The sequence below is a fragment of the Cyrtonyx montezumae genome, unplaced genomic scaffold (genome assembly GCF_038088225.1).
Source record: "Cyrtonyx montezumae isolate F1298 unplaced genomic scaffold, pur_monq_1.0 scaffold_7, whole genome shotgun sequence".
NCBI classification, from domain to species: Eukaryota; Metazoa; Chordata; class Aves; order Galliformes; family Odontophoridae; genus Cyrtonyx; species Cyrtonyx montezumae.
In genome coordinates, this window is record NW_027072078.1 from 26,768,043 (window position 1) to 26,790,051 (window position 22,009).

Sequence of the window (22,009 nt, forward strand, 5' to 3'; positions counted from 1 at the left end):
GTTAGCAGTCTGTGGGCACACTGAATTTGCAGTCAGACTTCTTGGAAGACAGGCAGAGTTTTATTGAGTCTTCTTCGGAGTTTTACATTATAGTTAATTTTAACAAGAAAGGTGAAGTTGTCAAAGAGTTCCTCTTGTCCTTACACCAGTGGAATTTATCAGCACACAAAATATTCTGCTGAACATCTCAGTTGCATGGTTGTGTTTGTTTTTTTTTTCTTTTCTCATCTGCTCTAACTCACCACCTTGTCTTTTCAATCTTGATATGGCAGAGAACAAATGAGCTCAGGATGGCAGAGCTGCAGCACTCTGTGTTTCACCTGGCCACACCTCTGTGTGACCTCACGGGCACACTCAATCTTGCAGAAGTGCACTTAAATTCTGAATTGAAATACAACTCTAACTAGCTGGGCACAGATTCACCCAGCCTGAATTATGCTTGAGGCTCAGTGCTGGTGCTTTCTCCTTGCTGGCTCAGCCAGCGGCAAGCACAGAGCTTTGCATCAGCATCACTGCACCAAGGGAGGATTTAGGGGTGGATAATGGTGCAATTTCATTCCTGGAACTGGTTCTTGACTTCTTCCAGTGACCCTGATGTACTGAACTTGAGCAAAGTTCATGTGTCTGTATATCTACATAGCACCTGAAAATCCCATTCCAGCTCTCATAAGCAGAAAGAGAGCATGAGCAGTCACAGTGCATCCCAGCAATCGCAGTTTGATCGTTTCCATCACTGACCTTGTTGCAGCAGAATAGGCCAGGGGCAGGAGGAGGCTTTGGCTGCATGCTTGTTGCCTAAACCCTGATAAAGTCTTGGCTTTCCCTGTGTGGTTCACTGTGTTGCTTCCAGCAATGGAATGGCTTTGGGAGCCATTAGGGAGCCAGCTACAAGCCAAAGGCGGATTTTTATATTCTGAGGAGGAGTTGAGCACAGAAGAAAGGAAATAAAACAGGCTGTAGATTATTTTGGTGGATTTTTTTTCAGTGAGAGGTGGTGAAAGTGGTATTTTGGAAGCTGTGGCTACAGCCTTTCCTGGGAAACACAGATGCTGCTTTGGAAGGAAGGTTAAACTTGGGATGCTGTTCAGCTGCTTGATTATATTCTTAGGAGTTTTTCTGTTATCAGTACTGCAAAGAAGGAAGTGGATGAGACCCTCAAGAGGGGGGAACGTGTTACCATGTTGGAGCTTCTCGTACAGTTAGGCTGTGAAGAGATTTTTACTTGATCAATGCAGAGGGATTATTTGCCCTTTCCTTACATCCTACCCAGAAGAGTTTTGCAGGGTCTCTCCCAGCACTTTCTGAGAGGGTGGGTGAGCATGAAAGGATCAGCAGCAAAAGACAGAAGGGCACAATAGTTTGGTGATTTGGTGACAGGGACACAGTGACGTCTGAGCCTGAAGGGAAAACAAATTTCCCAAAAGGTCCTTCTGAGGGAGAAGTTCACTGTAAATAGATCGGGTGAAAGGACAACTTTGCAATTAGGTTTTGCTAGATTTAGGCTGGCAGGATGAATCCAAGAGAAAAGCTTTGAGATTGTTTTATTTCTGAGTCTGGAGTCTGGGGAAAATTTGCTCTGAAGTTAAGATTGTTATGAGGGGAAGTCACTGACCTTCCCAAAAACCATGTCTCAAATCACAGCAGGTCACTTAGCACCAGAAATGAGATCTTGAGGCCCTCTCGTGCTGGAAGAGTTCAGATCCAGGTTTCAGGAGGTCCCCAGTGCTGATATGTGGACACTGGAATTTGTGTTGGGAATGGAACTAACCAAAATATTTAAATTTTGAATGATGTAAACATTTTGTGTTTGCACAGAAAGTTTTGATTCAAATTTTAGTAGTTTCTGTTCTCTGTTTCCTCTGGAATGGAAATTTCAAATGAAACATCAACAAATCTTCTATATTCTGTTAGAGAAAAACATCTTCTTGTTTATACCATACCCTGATATAGTTTGAAATCGACGGAAATTCCAAAAAGGGGAAATATGCTGTTAGAAATACATAACATTTCTTGACTATTGAATTCTCCTAGTGGTTTTAGTTCATCATCCTTTCATCTAAAATTCTCTGCAGCATTGATGCAGACATTTATTTGAAGAAGAAAATGAGGAAGTTTAGATTGTAAAGTTTCCAGGTCTTTTGATGAGATCTGAGGCTGTATTTTCAGTTTGGCTTAGTTTTGTGGGTTTTTTTCTTGCTTTTTAAGAGGTTAGGTCATTTGTGAGGACAAAGAGGAGCTTTTCCCTATAAGGACTGTAATAGCTATCATCATCAGGACCCTAAGATTAGAGAAGAAATCAAAAAGTTCCGTGGGATTTCTGATTTCACAGACAGTTTGTGATGATACACAGCTAAAACTTTGCTACTGTGAAGAATTAGTTGCCATTATTCTTTCCATATATCTTAACTGTAGCAACGGATCATTTCTGTGGAAAGAGTCTAGTCAATGTGAGTGCTTACTGTCCTGGCTGTCACCAAGATTCACCACCATTTCCTTACAGCAGGGATATTTCTCCTTAATGTACTTCCTAATAGCATGGGTGAGAGTAGTGATTGCTGCCTTGGGAAGACACAAAACAGTTCAAGGCTGTTACAAAAATAGACAAAAAATCAACCCAATCAGAATACGTATCTGAAAAGACACAAAAGAACTTATGAGATGTGAATAACACTGTGAGTACATCCAAACACACTGGGCTCCTGACCACCTCCTTAAACAGTGCACGTGAGCCTCTGCACCCAGTCGCATGGGTTTAGCTTAAATTATATTGATGATAGGGGCTTCTGAAATAACAATAAGAGGAAGGAACTAAACCCATGAAGCAAGGTCTTTATACATCTCATTCTGTTCCAGCTCACAGAGCTCACTACTTCTAAAAGACACAGTGAGCTCCTAACATTTCTCAGCAAAGGTCTCTTCTTCATTTACACAGGCAGGTAAGAGATGTCCCTATGTAGCAATGCAGCTTGGGAGTTGATAAATCAATATAAAGAACCAGGGAGATGACTGTAGCATCTAAGATAATTAATATGATAACAACCAAATGCTTTTGTCATGTTGCAGTAGGGTGTGCACTTGTATCCCACTGATAAGACTCGTGTCCACTGAAAACATTCTTATTTCTGTTAAAGTACTTTGCTTCACAGGCTTAAAGTGTTGGTTGTTTTCTTGCCCCTTAAGAATCAATTTTAATATACAAGAATCACTGAAATTCATAACTGGGTATCTCCACTGTCTTAGTAAGTGCCTGGGTTTATATATATATATATACACAGACACACACATATATATTTTTTTTTTTAAAGGAAAATATGGGCTAATTCAGATGAAAATACTCTTCTGAAATGTGCAGTTTCAGAAACATTTTTGTCTGATGGTGTTTTCCAGCTCTAGGTCAAATTTCTTCTTTAAGCCAGAGAGCAAAAAGACTTCCTAGTAGCAATTATTATGTCCGATAGCTTGAACTTTCCCCTGAACTTCCATTAGCTTGCAGGAACCTCTACTTGACTGTAGCTGCTTAGAACTGCTCTGCTGTGATGTAGCAAACCTGAGCGACCAGCTGTGTTGAATCCATTCACTAAATGATTCACTCTGCTGCTGTGACATCAGAAACTTTGCCACTGCTGTGTCTCTGTGCTCACCTCTAATCAGGAGGACAAACAGTCTATGATCAGAGTGAATGCAGCCTGTCTTTGTTTCTTACTCTGTACTAAAATGATGCTCAATGCTCATGAGTCTGTGCTGTTGTCAGCAGCATGACTGACATGACTGTGGGTTCTGTTGTTCCTTTTCTTTCTCTGCAGGAGCAACAGGGTTTGCAATAGGGTTTTTTGGTTTGTTTGTTGGGTTTTTTTTTGGCAGATTTGGGGTTTATTTTATTTTGATTCTATGTTGCTTTTTTTTTAATAAAAGTAGATATTCTTTAGCACGTCTGTGGTAGAGGAGACAAAATCTTAAAACTACTCTGTATTTGCGACGAAAGGAAGCAAGGTTTGTGTAGGTATGAGTAAGGGGCAGCACTGAAGAGGATGGTACTCTGCCCCCCAATACTTCACAACAAATACATACCTTTCATGGAAAGAAATAAGCTCCTCTGGAAGTTTTGTCTTCCACACAAAGGAGTTCTTCCTTTACTATAATGGTTTTATTTGCCCTTAGTTTTGCTTTCCTGGTGTAATAATTCCCTCAGTGGGACATGAGTCAGTTTTCCCTCTAGTTTGTTAGCAAGTAAACATTCAAAATGAAAGAAGTACCTCAAAATACTTGTACTAATAAGAAAAGGTATGCTACAAGCCACAAGTCTCTTCAAATCCATTCACCCATGCTTTTCATGGTGGTGGAACAAATCCATCAGGTGGGAAAGGGCTCATCCAGTGGCTGTGCTGAGCATCCCACATCCTGCCACTTCTCTGATCTGTTCTGCCGAGAGATCGGGTGGGAACACACAGCCTTGTTTCTGCAGTCATTAATGTAATGTTGCAGATGTTAGCCATTAGGATTTGGTTCATGCACTTGATTTTGGGATATAGGATGCTGTAACGAGCAACCTGCCAGTGGATCAGATCCTGGAGACTGCATTGCAGCTGTGTTAATTTCCAGGGGGGATTTGTTGTGGGAGGTTAAATTTCCTTCACTGTTGCACTGTAATCACCTGCTTTGGAATCATCTGAATTTGAGTGTGGTCATATAGATAATCCTATATAGACCCTTTACAATAAATTAGTGCCTCTTGAAGCTGGAAAAGTTTTACCGCAGATCTCTGTTCGCAGGTCTGGTAGCCAACACTCAGAGCTCAGCTATGGCAGAGAAAGGAAAATAAATATTATTTTAAGACTGGATACCAATTCCTTGATACTTTTTCTTCCTAGGAAGTCTGTCAATTAGATTTAGAAGTCCAGAGCATATTGTTTGTCATTTTATAGAGGCGCCTGGCATCAGCTGAGCTTGTTCTGTCTCCTAGTTCTCTTCAATATCATTCATTTTTTCACCGTATTTTGGACTGAAATAACTTTTGAAGAGTATTTCAGTTTCTCTGGAAAGTCACTTATGGTCCCAGCAGAGTCTGCAGCACCAAGATTGATCATTATATGATCTGCAGGGATCAGATGAAGCAGTGCATCCATTTGAACTGTGGTAGACATCTGAACAGAGGCCAGAGGTGCTGTGTTCTACTTCTGTCTTCACTGCTGATATGCTGTAGGATCTTAGACAAGGTCCTTGGGAGCCTTTACTTGTGTGTGGGTATTTCCCTGTTTCAATGATTACTTCTTGTGAATTTCTGTTTATAAGGAGCATGCAAATGGAAGAAAGGGTTTGAATAGCCTTAAATATGCAATCATAAAAGCATCAAGGTGGAATGCTTGATAGGAGTAGAGTGATGAGGCTTGACAACAGAGCTCTGTAAAGTCATCTGTTGTGCACAAGAAGCCTGCATTTAAGACAGCATATATATTCCATTCCCCAAAAGGATTCTACAGAGCTAGAATTTCATTTTTTTGTGTACTATTGGGTATGGATGTTTCTCAGGACTTGGAAAGGCCCATACCCACAGTGCACAATAGTATCTCTGGGTTGGCCAGCACCTTCCCTTTCCTGAGGTCAGTTTCCTGAGCAATCACGTGCAGAAGCATTTAGGCTCACCATTGAGGTAATTAACATCTCTGTTCAGGCAGCTGCTGGGGCAGAGGACTTGCACCTGGAGACCCTTCCCTCTCAGGTGAAAATTTGACCAGTCTTCAGTATGTCACTGAGAATTGCCCAAGTTGTCTGTTGTATTACCCCTGATCTTAGGTCTTCTGAGTTTTCTTTAATGTTTTCTTTTAATGTGGAGAAGTGATGCTCATCGTGGTGCCTTATGGCATCACTGAAGTATATCCTGTATTATTTGTGGAGAAAAAATAAGTGATTCTACTCTGGGGACCAGATACTGAATTGAGCGATGGTTTCTATACAAGCTAGAGGAAAGGGAGATGGAAAGACTGGTCATGCATGCTGCTGACAGGCAAAGCAGTCAACAAAGAATTTTGTAGGAGGAATGCAAGACATATATGGCTAAATATTTGTTTTCAGTGCACTTTTTGCCCTGTAGAACATGTGTTTTTCAGACTCCTTTTTCCAGAGTACTAATAACTAGGCCATCTGTTTGTCTCTCTGAATAAGAACAAACATGAAAGCCCACCTTGAAAAACAATTAGAAATTATCAGCTGTTTGTTTTAGCATTTAATAACTGTAATTAGCAAACATAATGACATGTTTGATTATTGCATCCCATGTCTGTGAGCCCAGTGGGAGGCAGAAGATGGGACATATTGATTACAGCAATTGAGCTCCTCTACTCCCCTCCATTTCTTGAGGCTGTGTATGTAAAATCAGCGTGCAAATCAAGGATGACTTGAAGCAAGATTAGCCCCTGTGAGTGGGTTGCTTGCAAGAAAAGATATTTTCTATTATGGTTTTAGTTCAGTACTTTTAGCTTAAGTAAGACTAAGCCCTAATACAGTGGAAGGTTCAGAAAACCTCATTTCTACTCCTGGTCCTTCAGATGAGTTGCTGTGAGGTCTGGAGTGAATTTCTTCCCTCTCAACTCTTCACTATTACCCTCAGTTATAAAGGAGATAATGATACAGGAGAGGACATATATATATGAAATGTTAGACCCCCTTTAGAGCCAATGCAAAAAGAATTTCTTCTTTTAATTGTTCTTTTACGTTAGATGGTGTAAATATCCCATTTACTATGTCTGGTAAAGATGAAGTTTGCAGTTTTAAATGACAACAGAGAAGCTACCTTTTATTAGTATTTAAAAGAGCAACCACAGTTGCTGAACTCTACAGGTCCTCTAGTGAATTGAGCACACTGTGGTTGGCTCTGAAAGAAACCTGACATTTCTTTATGTAGGCTCTTCAGAAAGTTGTAAATAATGCAAGCATTCATAAAAATTAGGGCTTGCTCGTGGCTAATTGGAAATAAGTGAAGGATTTTAATATGTGCGATGCACTTGTAATAATAATTTCACCCTATTACTCAAAGCATAGAGCAGTAATTTTTATCACTAAATGAGAAACATTTGTTTCTAAGCCTCAGATTGCTTGAGGTTTGCCTCCTGTCTCCTTGTTTAGCCTTCCTACAGGACTAGAAAGATTCGATTCAGGCAATTATTCATCTTTCCATCATCCAGAAAACTCCAACTGGGTCACTATGAAACCTTCCTCCAAAGAGAATTAACCCATTTTCTTCAGTTTGTCCTGGTAACTTCTGACTCTAGAGGCATATTTATTCTGCTCCCCTCGGGACAGTTCAGATGAACTGGCAAAAAAGAAGTTTTATCCTGAAACGAAGACAGCGCAGAAATATTTTGGCCTCTGTTTCCCTTTCCTTGCATTACTGTTAGCAGAAAGGTAAATCATTTTCTGTCCAAACTTCCAGAATTTAGATTTTTTTAAAAACTCACTTTGGTGGAAATACAGCTCTGAAGTCAGTCCCTGAATCCAAACCCAAGTTTTGGAAACGACCAAGCTTAGGCAAACAGGCAGCATCATAGCAGTCAGGGCTGTGGGAAGATGATAGCCCTTTTTGGGTGCTTTGTATCCTAGGAGAGGATTAGAACTCTAGGCTAGGCTGTCTCTTTCATCTTGTCTATTAGCACTTTTTGTAGAAATATTTAAATTATCAGGACTGGAGGAAGATGAGGTGCCTGACTAAGCAGTGAGCAGCATGTTCTTCTGGGAAGCGATTCAAATTCGTGTCTCTGCTTCAGTGAATATCTGGAAACTTTTGAAAACCTTGGTTACATCTTGGTATGATGGGAAAGTTTTCAAAACCTTGAAAAGCTTCCTGTGCTGCAAAATAATCTTTCCCACCAACTTTGGTTTCTGTATTGGTTTGCCATTCCACAGGCTGGCTTGCTCTTCTGTTGGTCACATCATACATGATATAATGGTTTTGACATTGTTATGGTGTGTGAAATAATCCAACAAAGGGAGAATGTGCTTAAAATAAGGACTTTTAATTCATGTACATAGGCCTGAAAATAAAAATGAGCTTATTTCCTTGTAAATCATATCTTTGTTACATTACTCTCCCATTCTCTTTTTCTGTGGCAGAGGGATGGGATAGTCAGGATGAGACCAAATTCCCCTAGATCCTTTTAGCCCTCATGGTGTGCTTGTTTCAACAGAGGCTCTGGGACTCTGAGGGAGCAGAGCCCCATTAGGACAGAACTGGAAGGAGCAAGGGAACTTTGAGGAATCATTCAGAAGACCAGGACACTGCCCACCCTGAGCCAGAGGCAAACATCAGGCACAAACTGTCAGTGGACTTTAGGCAGGACAAGATTTGTACTCCACACATACCTCTGGGTGCACGAGAGCTCAAAATATACAATATATATGCTCCTGTGTGATGTGGGTTGTGCAGAGAGGCATGTTGAACTCAAAGGTGAGTTTGTACCTATCAACAGAGTAGACATTTTCAGAGTAAAATGGATGGGGGCTGTGCTGTCAGCTGGGAACTGCATCTACAAGTAACCTCTGCCTTGTAATCAGGTTGAAAAACTGCTTCACGGTATGTTCACATATCTCATCAGTTTGATGTCCAGCTGCAGGAGATCCTGCAGTGTGAGGCACCTCCTTGACTCCTAATCTAAATTCTCCTCAGAGCAATTCTTCATCCTGTGATGAGCTAGGATAGTGTTCTTCCAAGGCACATTTGCTTTCTTTCCAATTTTACTCTGACAGCAAAGCTTCTTAGGGTTCTTCCTACTGAACAGTGGAGTTCAGGAGCCCTCCAGGAGTCACAGCCCCAAGGAATACATCAGTCCTGTGTCCTGTCTGAGGGAACACACCATGCACAGGTCCTTGCAGAGCTTTTCCTTTCTTTTTGGCCAGATAATTTATTTCAGAGGAAGCATGTGATTTCCCTTTCTCAGAAGTGCTATTTCTCTTAAAGAGATTTAACTTTCAGTTGAAAAGTGCAAATTGATCTGCATTTTTACAGCTTGTTTGCAAGGTCCTAGAAGTTCTGTGCCAGATTTCTGAACTGTAATTTGCTATGACTATTTTTCCTAGAAAACAATGCAAATACATGTCTGACAGAACACACTTCCTGAAAAAATCATGTGATAATACATGAGGGAATAACTAAACATCGAATGAGGAACCAGGTTTCAACTTCAAGTTTATTCAACTTTATTCACAGCAGAGAATAAAACGAGGTGCTATAAAATAAGCTGTATTCACCCCTATGTTTGTGCTTGAATATTTCAGGGTAGGGCCACTCCTTTATGGCTCTTTTAAGAATTGCTGTACAGCATTAAAAGCCAGACACTGGCAGTTTTAAAGGAGTGGATTTTAAGACAGGAAAGCCACAAGGGAAAAAAAAATATCATTCAAATTGCCAGCAGTCTCTAAATAGAAAGCATAGTGGGCATGAACTTCTAATCAAAACTTCAGTTTTTAATGAATTGCCAGATAGATTAGAATGTCTGACTGCATAAACATGACTGGGGTATGCCACATCCAACTGATGGGACTTTACAAACTGCCTGGCAATGACAGATGCAGCCTGTTGGGTTACAGTGAGCAGTACTTAACTACTTTCACTTTCTTGCTGTTGACCAGCCTCAAACTAGCCCCACAGGAGCATTTCATAGCACTGCCTGCTTGGAGAAGCATTGGGATGGATTGATGGGATTAGGTGAAAGGTAGAAGAAATGCTAGTAACAATTTTCCTTGTTGTTTTTTTCTTTTTTTCTTTTTCCCTTTCCTTTGGAGCTCCAGCAAATGCAAGCATGTCTTCCTCAATTAGGAAAGTATGAAAGCTACAAAGAGCTCCCAGGCTCTTGAATGTGCTTTAATTTATGTTTATCAATTCAGTGCACATAGTTTTTTTGACGTGTGCTTCCTGCCTGATTTTCTAACAATCCTTTATTTTCCACAGGTGGCCGTGATAAACGAGGTGGTCCTGTCTTGACCTTCCCAGCCCGGAGCAATCATGACAGAATAAGACAGGAAGACCTTCGGAAACTTGTGACTTATTTGGCCAGCGTGCCAAGGTAAAGCTAGAAAGAAAACACTTCAAAGCTCAGTGTGGATGGATGGGTGGGGAACTTGTTCTTGGCAGTTGCTGATTTCCAAGTATTAACCTTTAGTACCTTCAGTTCTTGGGACAGAGAAACAAAAGTGCTCCCTTACTCCTCTTGCGTACGCTCTGGTGGATTTTATCATGCAAGCAGTGATTCAGACGTCCCCAAGAGCAGAGGTGGTGCTCCCAAACCTGGCCTTCAGGCTCAGAAAGCCAGCTCACAGCAGTAGCGAGGAGACGCTCTCATTTCCGATGTTTCTGAGCAGCTCTCCTAGAGTATGGGAAAGGGAGGTATACTTGAAGGCTCTGGCACTTTCCTGAGCTTTCTCCAGGCTTGAGAAGGAAAGTGGGTGGACTGAAGGGGCAGTTTCCAAAGAGAACTGCCTCAGATGGCTCTACATGCAAGCCAGCTCTGCTAGAAAGTGCCTTTTCCTGCATTAGTGCCCATGGCCCTACTTCAGCAGGTCTCTGTCACTTTCCCAGGGACTCTGGAACACAGTTCTATTGCCAGCACGTATTTATCTTAGCATGCTTTAGGAGGCAGTTTGTAGGGCCCAGTGCCCAGGTAAATGTTTCTGAGCCAATGCTTAGTGCCTTTGAGAGGACAGTGCTGTGCACAGCCTCATCCAAAATCCTTTTCCTGTTTTCAAGCCCATTCTCTATCTTTACACAGTAACTATCACACTGGGTGAGATGCACCCCAGGGTGAATGTGGAGCTGAGAAGGGCTCTTCAGATTTGCAATGATGCACCTTCTGCCACCCAGGAATTCCTTCTTTTTCAGCCTGGGGTATAACCCATTCAATAATGCTTATGTTATGGCAGAGAGTGCAAAGTTACCAACTGAAATGGGAGGGGGGTTGATACCTGGATATCAAGAGGTAAGTGTCTCAGAAGTGTACTCAGTTTCTTAAACACATGATGTGCAGAGGAAATTCTGCTTTTGGTACAGAAGAGAAAGGCTTGCAGTGGGCATCAAAGACTTAGGGGCAAAAGAAGCCACATCTACCAGCTTTGCCAGTGCTCATCTCCTGCTGACAGGACTGCACAAGGCCACAGGCCACACATTTCTTGCTGTCTTGGACTTTTGCTCATCAAGCTTGTACTAATAAACTGAATTGGTTTACTTTTTCTTTCCCCTTTTTCCTGCTCCCTCTTTTCCTCTGGGCAGCTCTATTTACAACCATATTGTAGGGAGATTACAGATATGCTGTGAGGTTGGGAGAGCAGTAGGTCACTCCCTGACTGCATCTCCAGGGCTTTGCAGCACCCCTCAGCTGCTCCAGTAATGAAACTGCTCCCCCACATTTTATCATTCTTCGCATGGCCACAAATACAAAGATATAGCGTTGCACAGATAAAATGACCTTCTACTACATCAGACTTTTCTGTTAATTGCTCTTCACACATGGAGATGACAGTAGCAGGAAGATGCATCCATTCTGTTTCCCGCTCACACAACTGAATTAGGTACCTTTTGCTGCTTTCAGCTGCCCCACTGTAAAGCACTTAAGTAAGTCATCTCACCTCTTGTTAAAACCCCCCACAACTCCATATGCTAACCTTTGGCATGGGCATAAATTTTAGGAAGAGGGGATGAACCAGCAGGTGACTTCTTCAGTTTCCTTCCAGTCCTATTATGTATGGTGCTGCGGCTGAATTCGTGGTGGTGGGAGGAAGAAGCAATCACGACCTTCAAAGTTTTAGCTCATGGTACTTAGTAACCTGGACGGCATGTGGAAACACTGAAAACTAAACGTTTTGTTCATTGTAGCAAGGGCAACCAGCAGAGCTTTCAAAGGTACTTACTTTTTGGAAAAAAATAAATGCAAGAAACAGCCTGAATTCATATCATTGGCTCCCAGTTCCTATCTATTCCAAGATGACTGCTGTAATGAATAGCTGCATCCGTCATCCACCAGAACAAGCAGTTCCATTAACTGAGACTCTGGGTATGATGTCGGGAGAAACAACTCTGATGTTCAGAGTGCTGAAAGGGGGAGAGATTCTCTGATAGCAGAAAAACTAGAAATTCTCTTTCATGAAAAAAAAAAAAGAGGGGCCGTAATTTATCTTATTGACACCAGTATAATAATTCTTTCTTTATTCCCACTATGGTGGTTTTTGAGTGAGACAAATTGCTCTCTGCATTGATACTATCTGTCGCTTGACCCCAGTTTTATATCTTAATAGAGGGGCAGAGGTGGCACATTGCTGGGAGCTGGGTGCAGGTATGAGATTGGCGATGAAATATGATGATAGATTTGGGTAAGTAAAACCAGGGTCCTGCTAGCAGTTCTCAAAGCTTCTGATTCAGCTTTCTGTAATTCCTTCTTCAGAAACAGAATAATAATGCGGGTTTTCTGAAAGCAGCAATGTGTGTTTGAGTTAGAGCAGAATAGTGAGTGCTTTCATTGAGCTAGGAGCAGCGGGCAGGCGGGTGCCCGAAGTCAGTGGGGTTTCTCACCCAGCTGAGGACTGCTGTGTGTGGGGGTAAGACTTCAGGTCTAGGAACTTCTGATCCTGATCCAGAGCTCCTGGGTAGGAGGAGGGGGAGGTGAGTGGCTGGCTGTTTGGCAGCTGCACACTGATTCTTGTAGGCATACCGGGAGGTCCTTTTCACCAAACTGCTGCAGTACAATTAGTTACTAAGAGACTAAGATGCTTTTCATTAGAAGTGAAGATAATTGCCGTGGATGGCAGGTCCCTACTGTTCTGCTGTTTTTAGCTTGTTTTACATTTTCACAAATGTTTTCTAGATCAGCAAAGTTGTATTTCTTGCAAATCAGGATTGCTCCCATTTAGATGCAATTTAAGTGGGATGCAATATGTAGAAATTTGGAGGGCTTGACTGAATCTAGGGTAACATCATGTTTATGATCAGGGAAGCTGAGCTGGTTCATTAAGGGGGAATTTTCTGGCCTCGATGAGGATTTTATGCCTTAAGAACAATGCAGAACCATCTATTCCTGTAGAGTAAGTTTCGATTTATATGTGTGTAAATGAAACTAGTGCCAAGCCAATCTCTGCTGCGAGCCCTTTGGAATTAAGAATTAAGTTATGGATATGATATAGGAGGATAATGAGGAGAAGGAATATTATTAGCTTGAGTTATCTCCGTGCGTGGTGAAGTAATACGATGAAGGAAATGCTCTTTGTCAGCTACAGTGAATCCTCCGGCTGAACACATCAATCTGTTTCAGAGCCAAAATAAGCAGTCTTCTGTGCCCTCCGTGGAGCAGGAAACCCGAGATGCCTCAGAGGCCTGTATTTTTAAAGACATCTACTTTTATTTGTCCTCTGTTTAAAACCAGCTCAAACATTTCCCAGCTCTGGGGGACATCCAGGACTCGTAATGGTAGCAAAGTGTTTTCAAGGGGCAGCCCCATGTGTTTGAACAGCTTCTTGGAGCTGCCTGAGCCAGATTAAAGGTGCTATGATCAGTAAAACAACAGAAGTGCCACTGAAAATGAGTTTAATGATTGGAGCTTTATAAAATGAACAGCGCAAGTTAGCAAAATATGGCAATACTCAGTGTTATTGGTTTTATTTTAAGTTCTTCTCTGATGACCTGTGATACTGTGTATATTAGCTCCTCTGGCCAGGAGTGGTGTGAAACTCATTTTGTTCATTGATAGGAATTAAACCCTACAGCTCTAATTTTGGTGACATGATCCTAGCACAAAAGAAGCTTTTGAGGATTGTTTTTGCTGGAAGATGTTGTGGATCTACAAAAATGTTCATGTATTTTAAAAATAACACCAGGGAATTCATAATAATTTGAGTAACTAAATATCTGGTGCCACGTGTGAGATAATTATTCTGGTGTACAGTTGCAAAAAAAATAAAAAAAAAAAAGTAGCACATTAACAAATGAACTGAAGTGAATCAGGCTAATGGAGGTTTAATATTTGCTTCGGACATAATTTGTTTTTGTTTTTTTTTTACAAAGGTAAGTATTTTGGAGAAAGAAGCTCATTAGGAGTATATAGCTGACATGAATGCTAGTGGATTTAAGAGCCTTTCAACACTTGACAGCCAGTTCAAATCCAGTTTCCATTGTACGTGGCATAGGTATGTGATGCTGGTACTTATCACATCTGTTAGTGACTGGAAAGCTTTTGTGGAAGTGACCAGCCATCTCATCCCATGCCCATTGAAAGGGCCTCTGACCATATCACTATTTTGTACCCATATCCACTTACTGACCACATAAGGACAAAAGTTACACATTCAGCACTGAGTTACATCTTTACCTCTTGCTGAAAGTCAGTTCTCTAAAGAGAATCTCCGATCTCTTACTGGCTGTGTTAATGACCTGATGAAAACTGTGTGACATTTTATTCCTAGATATCTGGACAATGTAATTGAAGTCAATGCTCTGCAGTAAGTCTCTACAGCTCCAGCCTGTAACCAAAAGCTACCAGAAATGTGGACTTTCTAGAAATGCAGAAAGAGCAACAACAGTAGCAGACAAAGCCTGAGAAGCAGGCATGATGAGAAAAGGTTGGATGTGCTGGGGCTTTTACTTAAAAAAAGAGAGTAGAGAGTTATGTGATATCCATCCATCATGCAAAACTGAGTGAATGGGGCAAAAACAAATGAGTTAAAACCACGACAGAAGAAATGAAGCTTGCAGCATGTTCCTGTAGCATCTCCAGCACTGGAGACCCTGTTAGAAGGGGTATTGGGAATAGAATTATTGCTCCTGTTTTTCAGCACAGGGATAATAGCCTCTCGAGCTCTTCTGACGTTGTTTTGTCCCTGTTGCCAAATGAGGACTTTCCATATCAATTTTCAAGCTATTTCCTGCCTTCATTGTCTGCTGCTGGTTTCTGGATAGCATGAGGACTTTTCTTTCAAAGCTCCGAATCTAAAGCAAATGTCTTCTATTACTCAGCCTTTTGTGGGAGATAGGACCACTCTCAGAGTGGCTCTAGCTCTGTTTGCTGCTGAGAATAGCTCTGCCTTCCAGCTGGATAGCTGTACAAGTATTTACAGACTGGTTTTGTGATGAACAACCCAAATAGCATGATGCTGAGCTTTGTAGGTAATGTACTGTGAATTGCACAGCTCACATAGCATCTTTCTTCTGAAGATTAATAAAAGGCAGGGCAAGCTGAGCTCTGCTTATCACTTGTACCAGAGATCATCCAATACATTCCATTCAGTCTAGCAGAAGAATCTCTTATTCTTCTGATGGAAATATCTTGCGAATAAGAGTAACATAATGCTAATATTGAGACAAATCTGTGGCAGTTATATTGCCTTGTTTCAGAACATAATTTGAGTGACTGAATAATTAAAAAAAATAAGTTAATGCTATTTCAAGACTGGATCCTTTATTCAGAAAAAAAAATAAATAAAATGCTTCAATGGACATAGAAAATCCTCTACAAATTTTGGAGATCTTAAAACCTGTTACTTCTTTCACACTAATGTTTACAACACTTCTGTATTTTTATATAGTAGCTAGCCTCATTTTGGTTTATATTAATTGTATTTCAATAAATAATTGAAATTACTGATTACCACATAAAGAGAAAGTAGGATTTCAACTTGCCATTGTGTTTTTAAGCATTTTCATCATCTGCTTATTTTTTGACTGTAAACCTGCAATTGAAAACAGATAATATCAAGGAATCCCTCATTATTGTCTCTGAATTATTTCCAGAGCAATTGGAAAAAGTGGGAGGGGGGTGTCCACCTCCCTCTTACTGCCAGCCATGCAGGCTCCTGCTGAGAATGCAGAGGCATGTTGGGTTCTTTCTGGTCTATCTGACATCTCCAACATAAAGATTCTTCAGCAGCTTGCTGATTTGAAGATTTTGGATTGCAGAGGTTAGCCCTGCTGGCTATGTTTAACATACAAACCAATGCATGAATCTGGAAGAGAAGCTCCTTTTCCCAGTGCCATGCTGCTTTTCCAGCTCAGTGGGAGCTCAGTCATGCCTTCCTCAGCCGAGTCAGCAGATCAGGCTCCAAGGGGAACAAATCCCATGAAGTAAAAGGTCAATGTTTTACTTTGTGCTCTTCCCAAATGGCAAAGCAAGCATCTCTAGCTGGTTTGGGTCCAGTGCATTTTGGTGCTATTGGTCTGGCCCTCCCTGCAGGCAGCACATTCAAACTGTTGGTTCAGAGGAGTCAGAAGGACAGCAGCAAGCCCTTCTCCTCTGTCCCCATCTTCCCATGATTGCTGAGCTAGAAATGGAAAGCCCATGGGCTGCAGCTCCACAGCATCACCACACCTGACTTCACTCTCTCAGAAAAGGCCCTTCACCATGTACAACCCCCTTAATGAGAGCACATTTTAAGCAGCACATTTCCTTTGAACTGTCTGAACCCAAACCAGGTGAAGACCAAGCTTTTCACAGCTGTCTGTGTGGCAAGTGCTGCCCTACCTGTGCACACTGAGATGCTTCCAGCCCCTAAGTCTGTAGTCACTGCGACCCAGTGACACCAGCAGGGTCTGAGCCCAATTCCAGCCCTGAGCTGCCTCACGTAGAGCTGTGCTGCCTTGCTGTGCTTTTTGAGCTCCATCCAAGCCCTCAATCTGGGGATTAGATCAGTATTGTTTCTCCTTGCTAAATGTTTTTTGCATGTTGATCATACCGATGTTTGCTTCTTAGAGGAGGGAACAGAGATGATGGAGACAAGTGAGAAGACCTCTTGTAAGCTGGGATATAACTCACTGCTGAGGAGGCTGTAATTTTGAACAGCCTGCTGTAATTTTGAACAGATCATCATTTTCTCCATTGTCTTCTTCCACTGCTGACAAGCAGTTTGGGGTACCTGCAGCACGCTTCAGTGCCCAGCCCCTTCCCCACACTAGTGCTGATTTAAGGCTGTTGTGTACTCCTCAAGAGCTTCTTAACCACCAGATCTGCAGCACTGAGAGAGGTGCAGGCAGAGAGACTGGAGGCTCCATGAAGAAAACAGCTCTGCGTCAATGCGAGCAGTAATTCAAAACTGCTAAAATTAGCAGACAGAGACCTTTTGTGGGAGCGACATGCTGGCAGCAGAGCTGCACCGGTTCCCTTCCCTGCGGTTCCCTGGTGAAGCTGTCAGCAGAATATGCAGCAGTTCAGCCAATCCTAACTTTTCTTTTTGGTGATCTCTTTCCTACAGCTTTTACAGAGACTATAAAATGGGTTTGTCTCATTCCAGCATGGGTGCTTGTGTTACTCATCAGTAACTTCAGTATGTGCTACATCCTTTTCACTCTCAGAAATTATTATAATTTGCAAGTCTTTCATGCCACCTTCTTCATAGATATCTTTAGGAGCAGGAAAACCGCCTCTGTGCTTTACAATCTGCTTTGTAACACAAATATTGCCAAAGATGTTTTAATGTCAGTGGAAAGCTCTTGTAAAGTCCCATGGAGAATGGATGCAATTCTTTGTGCAAAAAATGGGAGACAGAGAAGCAGAGCCAGGCTGTTTTGTCCTTATCCTCATGGGATGGATGGAGATGTTGTGGATGCTCCTCAGCACCTGGATACCATAATGCACAGCTTGAGGATGACTGACAGTGTGCTTTCAGGAATGTATTTTCAGCCTTGTCTCCAAATGATACAAAGCTTATGCAAACATGCTGTCTGCCAGTCACTGTTTAAACCAAATCTGTCAGAGAAGAGTCTCAAGAAAATTAAATTCTTACAAGTTTAATGAGATTAGACTGCTGGGTCAAGGAAAAGAGACCTAATTAGTGTCCACTGAGAGGGAAGAATGGACATTAATTAGGACTTCACCCCTTCTTAGTGAATGAAGGTAGAGGGGATATCTCTGGAGCCCAATAACTCTAGAAGAGGGAAATTATTAGTCATTAGAAAGTCAATGCTCAAGCCACCACCAGGAGCTTGGCAGTTCCAGTGCTCCTGAAAGTGCATGCTAGTTTATGATCTTAGAAAATCAGATCATACTAAAATGGAACAATGACCAGTTCATTGTAGCATGTGGTATTGAGCAGGCTGATGCTCTTACAGCATGGAAATTGTGGGTTGAGACTGGCAAAATTTGTCTCAGAGGTTGAGATGTTCTGCTGTTTCCAAAGGGAATCAGTATCCAAGAGTTTGGTAAGAGTTGTAAATCTCATCAATGGTTTCTCCTCCTTTTCCACAAGGTGCTCCTAACCAAGTCAGTCTGTTGAGTTTAATGTTTTCCTTGTGGATCCTGGCACTGCTCTGGAGCTCCCTATGGATTCTGTAACACTGTATGCAGCAAAATATAATTGTAACTATGCGGTGTGAGGCTGCTGGGCTTCTTCGATTAACTTTAATCCAGAGTAAAACCATACGTGAGAAAATAATTACAGAAAGTTCTCCCCCTGCCCCCAGAAAGGTAGAGAAGTGTAATTCAAACCTGCTTTTGGCTCAGCACATATTGTCTGGTCTACAATATTTGCCACAGTATACTTTTCTACTATTAGGAAGAAAGCATTGGCTTCCCTGCCTGTGTACACAAGCGTTTATTTTTTGTCTAACTTTAAAGAAAAACCTTAGCCTCTGGAGAATTTTCCAGTGATGTAATCTTAGCAGGTTCCTTTATGGTACTTTTCTACAAAAAGCCAAACCACCAGAACAACTTTCCCTTCTTCTGCAGCTGCATTCACAGAAGCCTCTCACACTTCCTTGCTCTTCCGCATAGCCCCATGTCCCCACTGCAGTGCAAGCAAACTAAAATAGGGTCCTACTACAGAGCCAATGTAGCTTTTACAAGGGACATCTCTGAATGATCCTTTCTGTTAAAGCCATTGAGTAGAGATCGAAGTGAAGTATTAGCTACGTAGAATAAGTGCATCTCTCTGAAAGTTGTAACAGCAGCAGCAGTTCATCACTAGGCAAATAAATATAATCTGCTTTCATATGCATTTTCTGTGCACTACTTCAGTGTGTATGTGATGCGGATATGATGCAGATCTCCTCTTTTACCCTGTTTCCCATGGGAGTACAAGAAGATAATCTCTTAGTCTTTCAATAAAAAGGTTAGTTAAGCTTCAGTTTTAATTTATTTATTTGAGCATCTGGCTGTCCAGATGCTTCTGCTATTGATGTTGTCATTGAGGATCAAATAAATATTTCTTTGAAATTCAGATTGAAAGACCTATTCATTAAAAACCTTTGACCACTAAACATCAACCTTTTTATCTCCCCTAGTCCTAACCAGGTTAAAGGAGCCAAGAAGATATTACATGTATTAGTGTAAGGAAAACAAATAAAAAATGTGTTGGCATAGTATTAATAAGGTGATTGGTGGGACGTTTAGCAACAACTTTCTGGCATTTTAAAATATACACTGAATCAAACTGATGCTGCAAACTGATTGCAATACATTAAATTCAACCAATCAGCAGTAATTCCTACAGTGACATAGTAAAGCATGATTGTGACAAGATGAGCAATTCTTGAGCAATATTTGTTATAAGCAACCCTCATCTGGGACAATAAATACATGAGGCTGTGATACTTTGGAACGCCAGTTCAGATTATTAGTGTTCTGCCAAACAATTTAAAAGCTTTGTGGTCCTGAAGAATGATAGACAAAACAATTTTCAATACTTTGTTACATCTTGAGAATGAGCACTGAAGGGCTCTTGAATGGTATTAAATAAGTGTTCAAGGCCAGGTTGGATGGGGCGTTGAGCAACCAAATCTAGTGGAAGATGTCCCTGCTCTCAGCAGGTGGGTTGGAACTCTATGGTCTTTAAAGATCTTTACCAACCTAAACCGTTCTATGATTAAGCAGCTCCACAGGCGAACATCACATCCTACTAGGAACAAAAGGCTTTTCCCTTGGAGAACTCCAGGTGGGCTTACTGTACATATTATTTCATCTACTTACCCACTGTATGTCACATGAAAAAGATATCCAGAATCATACCATTGGTAATAATGAAAGGAGATTTTTCCATTCCATACTTTCAAATGTTCATTAAACTATTTTAACATGAACTGTAGATCTAAACTGATTCCCTGCCATTCCTCTTGATTTGTGTGTGAATTTAATGCTAGTGAAGGATTAGCTGCAATAAAGGTAGACTCGTGGTATTGATTAGTATGTTTTCTTGACAAAGTACCTACAACATCCCCACCTAGGATGATTAAATAGGTCTCTTCTATCCCAGTCTTATGTGATGCAGCATTTGACAGCCTTATACCAAAGTCCTCTGCAATGTCCCTTTTCCCTTCCACTGTTTTTCTACTGTGTGTCAGTCTTAATTTGAGACTAAAGTTGTATTTCCTTTTCAGTAGCCTTAGTAGCTCCGCTTAGACCTCCAACTGAAGATGGTGTGTTTTAGCAGCTCTGCTTATGTCTTTTGTGATCTTTGTAGAAGGTAATCAGATGAGATCCTCAGGTTTGATTTAGGCCACCCATTTAGGTCACATTTGCACTGAGGTGGGTGCCATCCTGGAACTTCAGGGGAAAGATACAGTCAGAGTTTCCCGAGTTTTACTTCTGACTTTAAGTTATCTTCTCCTCTTAACTGCATAAATTTGAACGTACCAGCCCATGAAGTAGGAACCTCACAAAATTTTGGAAACTGAACTAGCTGATATTTTCACTCCTTGAAGATAGAGTTTCTTTTATCATAGTTATGCTACATGAGGCAAAAATACAGATCTGTTTAGTAGTAAACACTGATAAGACCTCTCATTTCTCTTTAAAGCTGCATTTCCCATTACTGCATTGGGAGTACTGCATAATAGATTGGCCATATACCATGTCGTCTGACCTTAGGAAAAGCACTTTATAAAAGCTCCTCTTTATAAATGTAATATTTTGCCATTCAGTGGATCTAGGGGAAGACCAAAACAAAATCTAAATGAAAAGTGAGTACCTGATAAGCTAATAGATGATCTTCAGACATAGAATGAATGGCTGGATATGCTGCCTTGTTAATGAACTGTTAGTCTAAATATTAATCAAGTATGCAGTATGTACTTTTTCTTGAAGACTTTTTAACTCCATTGTCAAGACAGAATAGACCTCTTCCAGTAGTGATTAATTACATCCCATTTCGTGGTTTTGTCTCCTTATTTCTCCATTTTCCCGTTTTTTTACAACATTTGTAATTTAGTTCAGAAACTGCATCTGGAGAAGCAAACAACTCTGGGATCACAGACTAGTTTAGGTTTTGCTTCTCACTGGAGACTCATGGGAAGGAGCTGCCAGTCCATTCCAACATCCAATTAAAGAGCAGGTATGTAGGAAAGTAATGAACAATCTTACCCGTAGGAAGGACGTCTGGAAGTTCTGCTTTGTTAATGAACTGTTAGACTAGGAATCAAATACACTGGCAGTATGTGATCTTTCCTCAGGGTTGCTTTCTTCTCAGGGCAGACCCCAATTGCTATATCACCTCACACTTACCAGGCTTACTGGAAATCTCAGTTTCTTCTTAAGTTGCAGAACAGCCTCCCCAGCGATTTTGTGGTGTCAGATGGTGTATGGTAGGTGACAGGAAAATAGGATCAGCTGAAAACGTTTCCTGGGGTTTTCATTTAGGAATGAATTCTATAGAAAACTTCATCTCTGTAGTTTTATGGACTGTTAAATTGCATCTGTGTTATATTAGCATTGGTAACACTTTTCTGATGACTTGTAGGGCACTACCAATTATAGGAATATGGCACACATTTTCATTAGGTAAAATCAACTCAGTACCTTTGAGAAAGAGGCCACTTGGGGATCCACCTGATCAAACTTTGACACCAGGCTTGGAAATATTTCTCGTAGTGAATGAAATGCTGATTTTTCTCTTTATAAATACCTACTTTCTACATTCCAGTGGCATTGGCAATTTAAAGTAGACCTGCTTCACTAAAGTATAGTAAGTGGAGCAATATAAATCAAATAAATACATTAGATGCAGTACCATTGCAAAGTTGTCTTCATCTCCATTTTTATACATATAAAACTGGTGTTAAGCC

At 41.1% G+C, this 22,009-nt stretch overlaps 1 protein-coding gene across 1 annotated transcript in view; it reads left to right on the forward strand.

The window, feature by feature from the left end:
• The window catches only part of KALRN (kalirin RhoGEF kinase), a 425,990-nt gene that overhangs the window by 149,186 nt on the left and 254,795 nt on the right, over positions 1-22,009 (forward strand). The window contains exon 3 of the mRNA XM_065750707.1: positions 9,938-10,052. Within this exon, the coding sequence (XP_065606779.1) occupies positions 9,938-10,052 (115 nt within the window). The remainder of the gene's footprint in view (positions 1-9,937; positions 10,053-22,009) is intronic.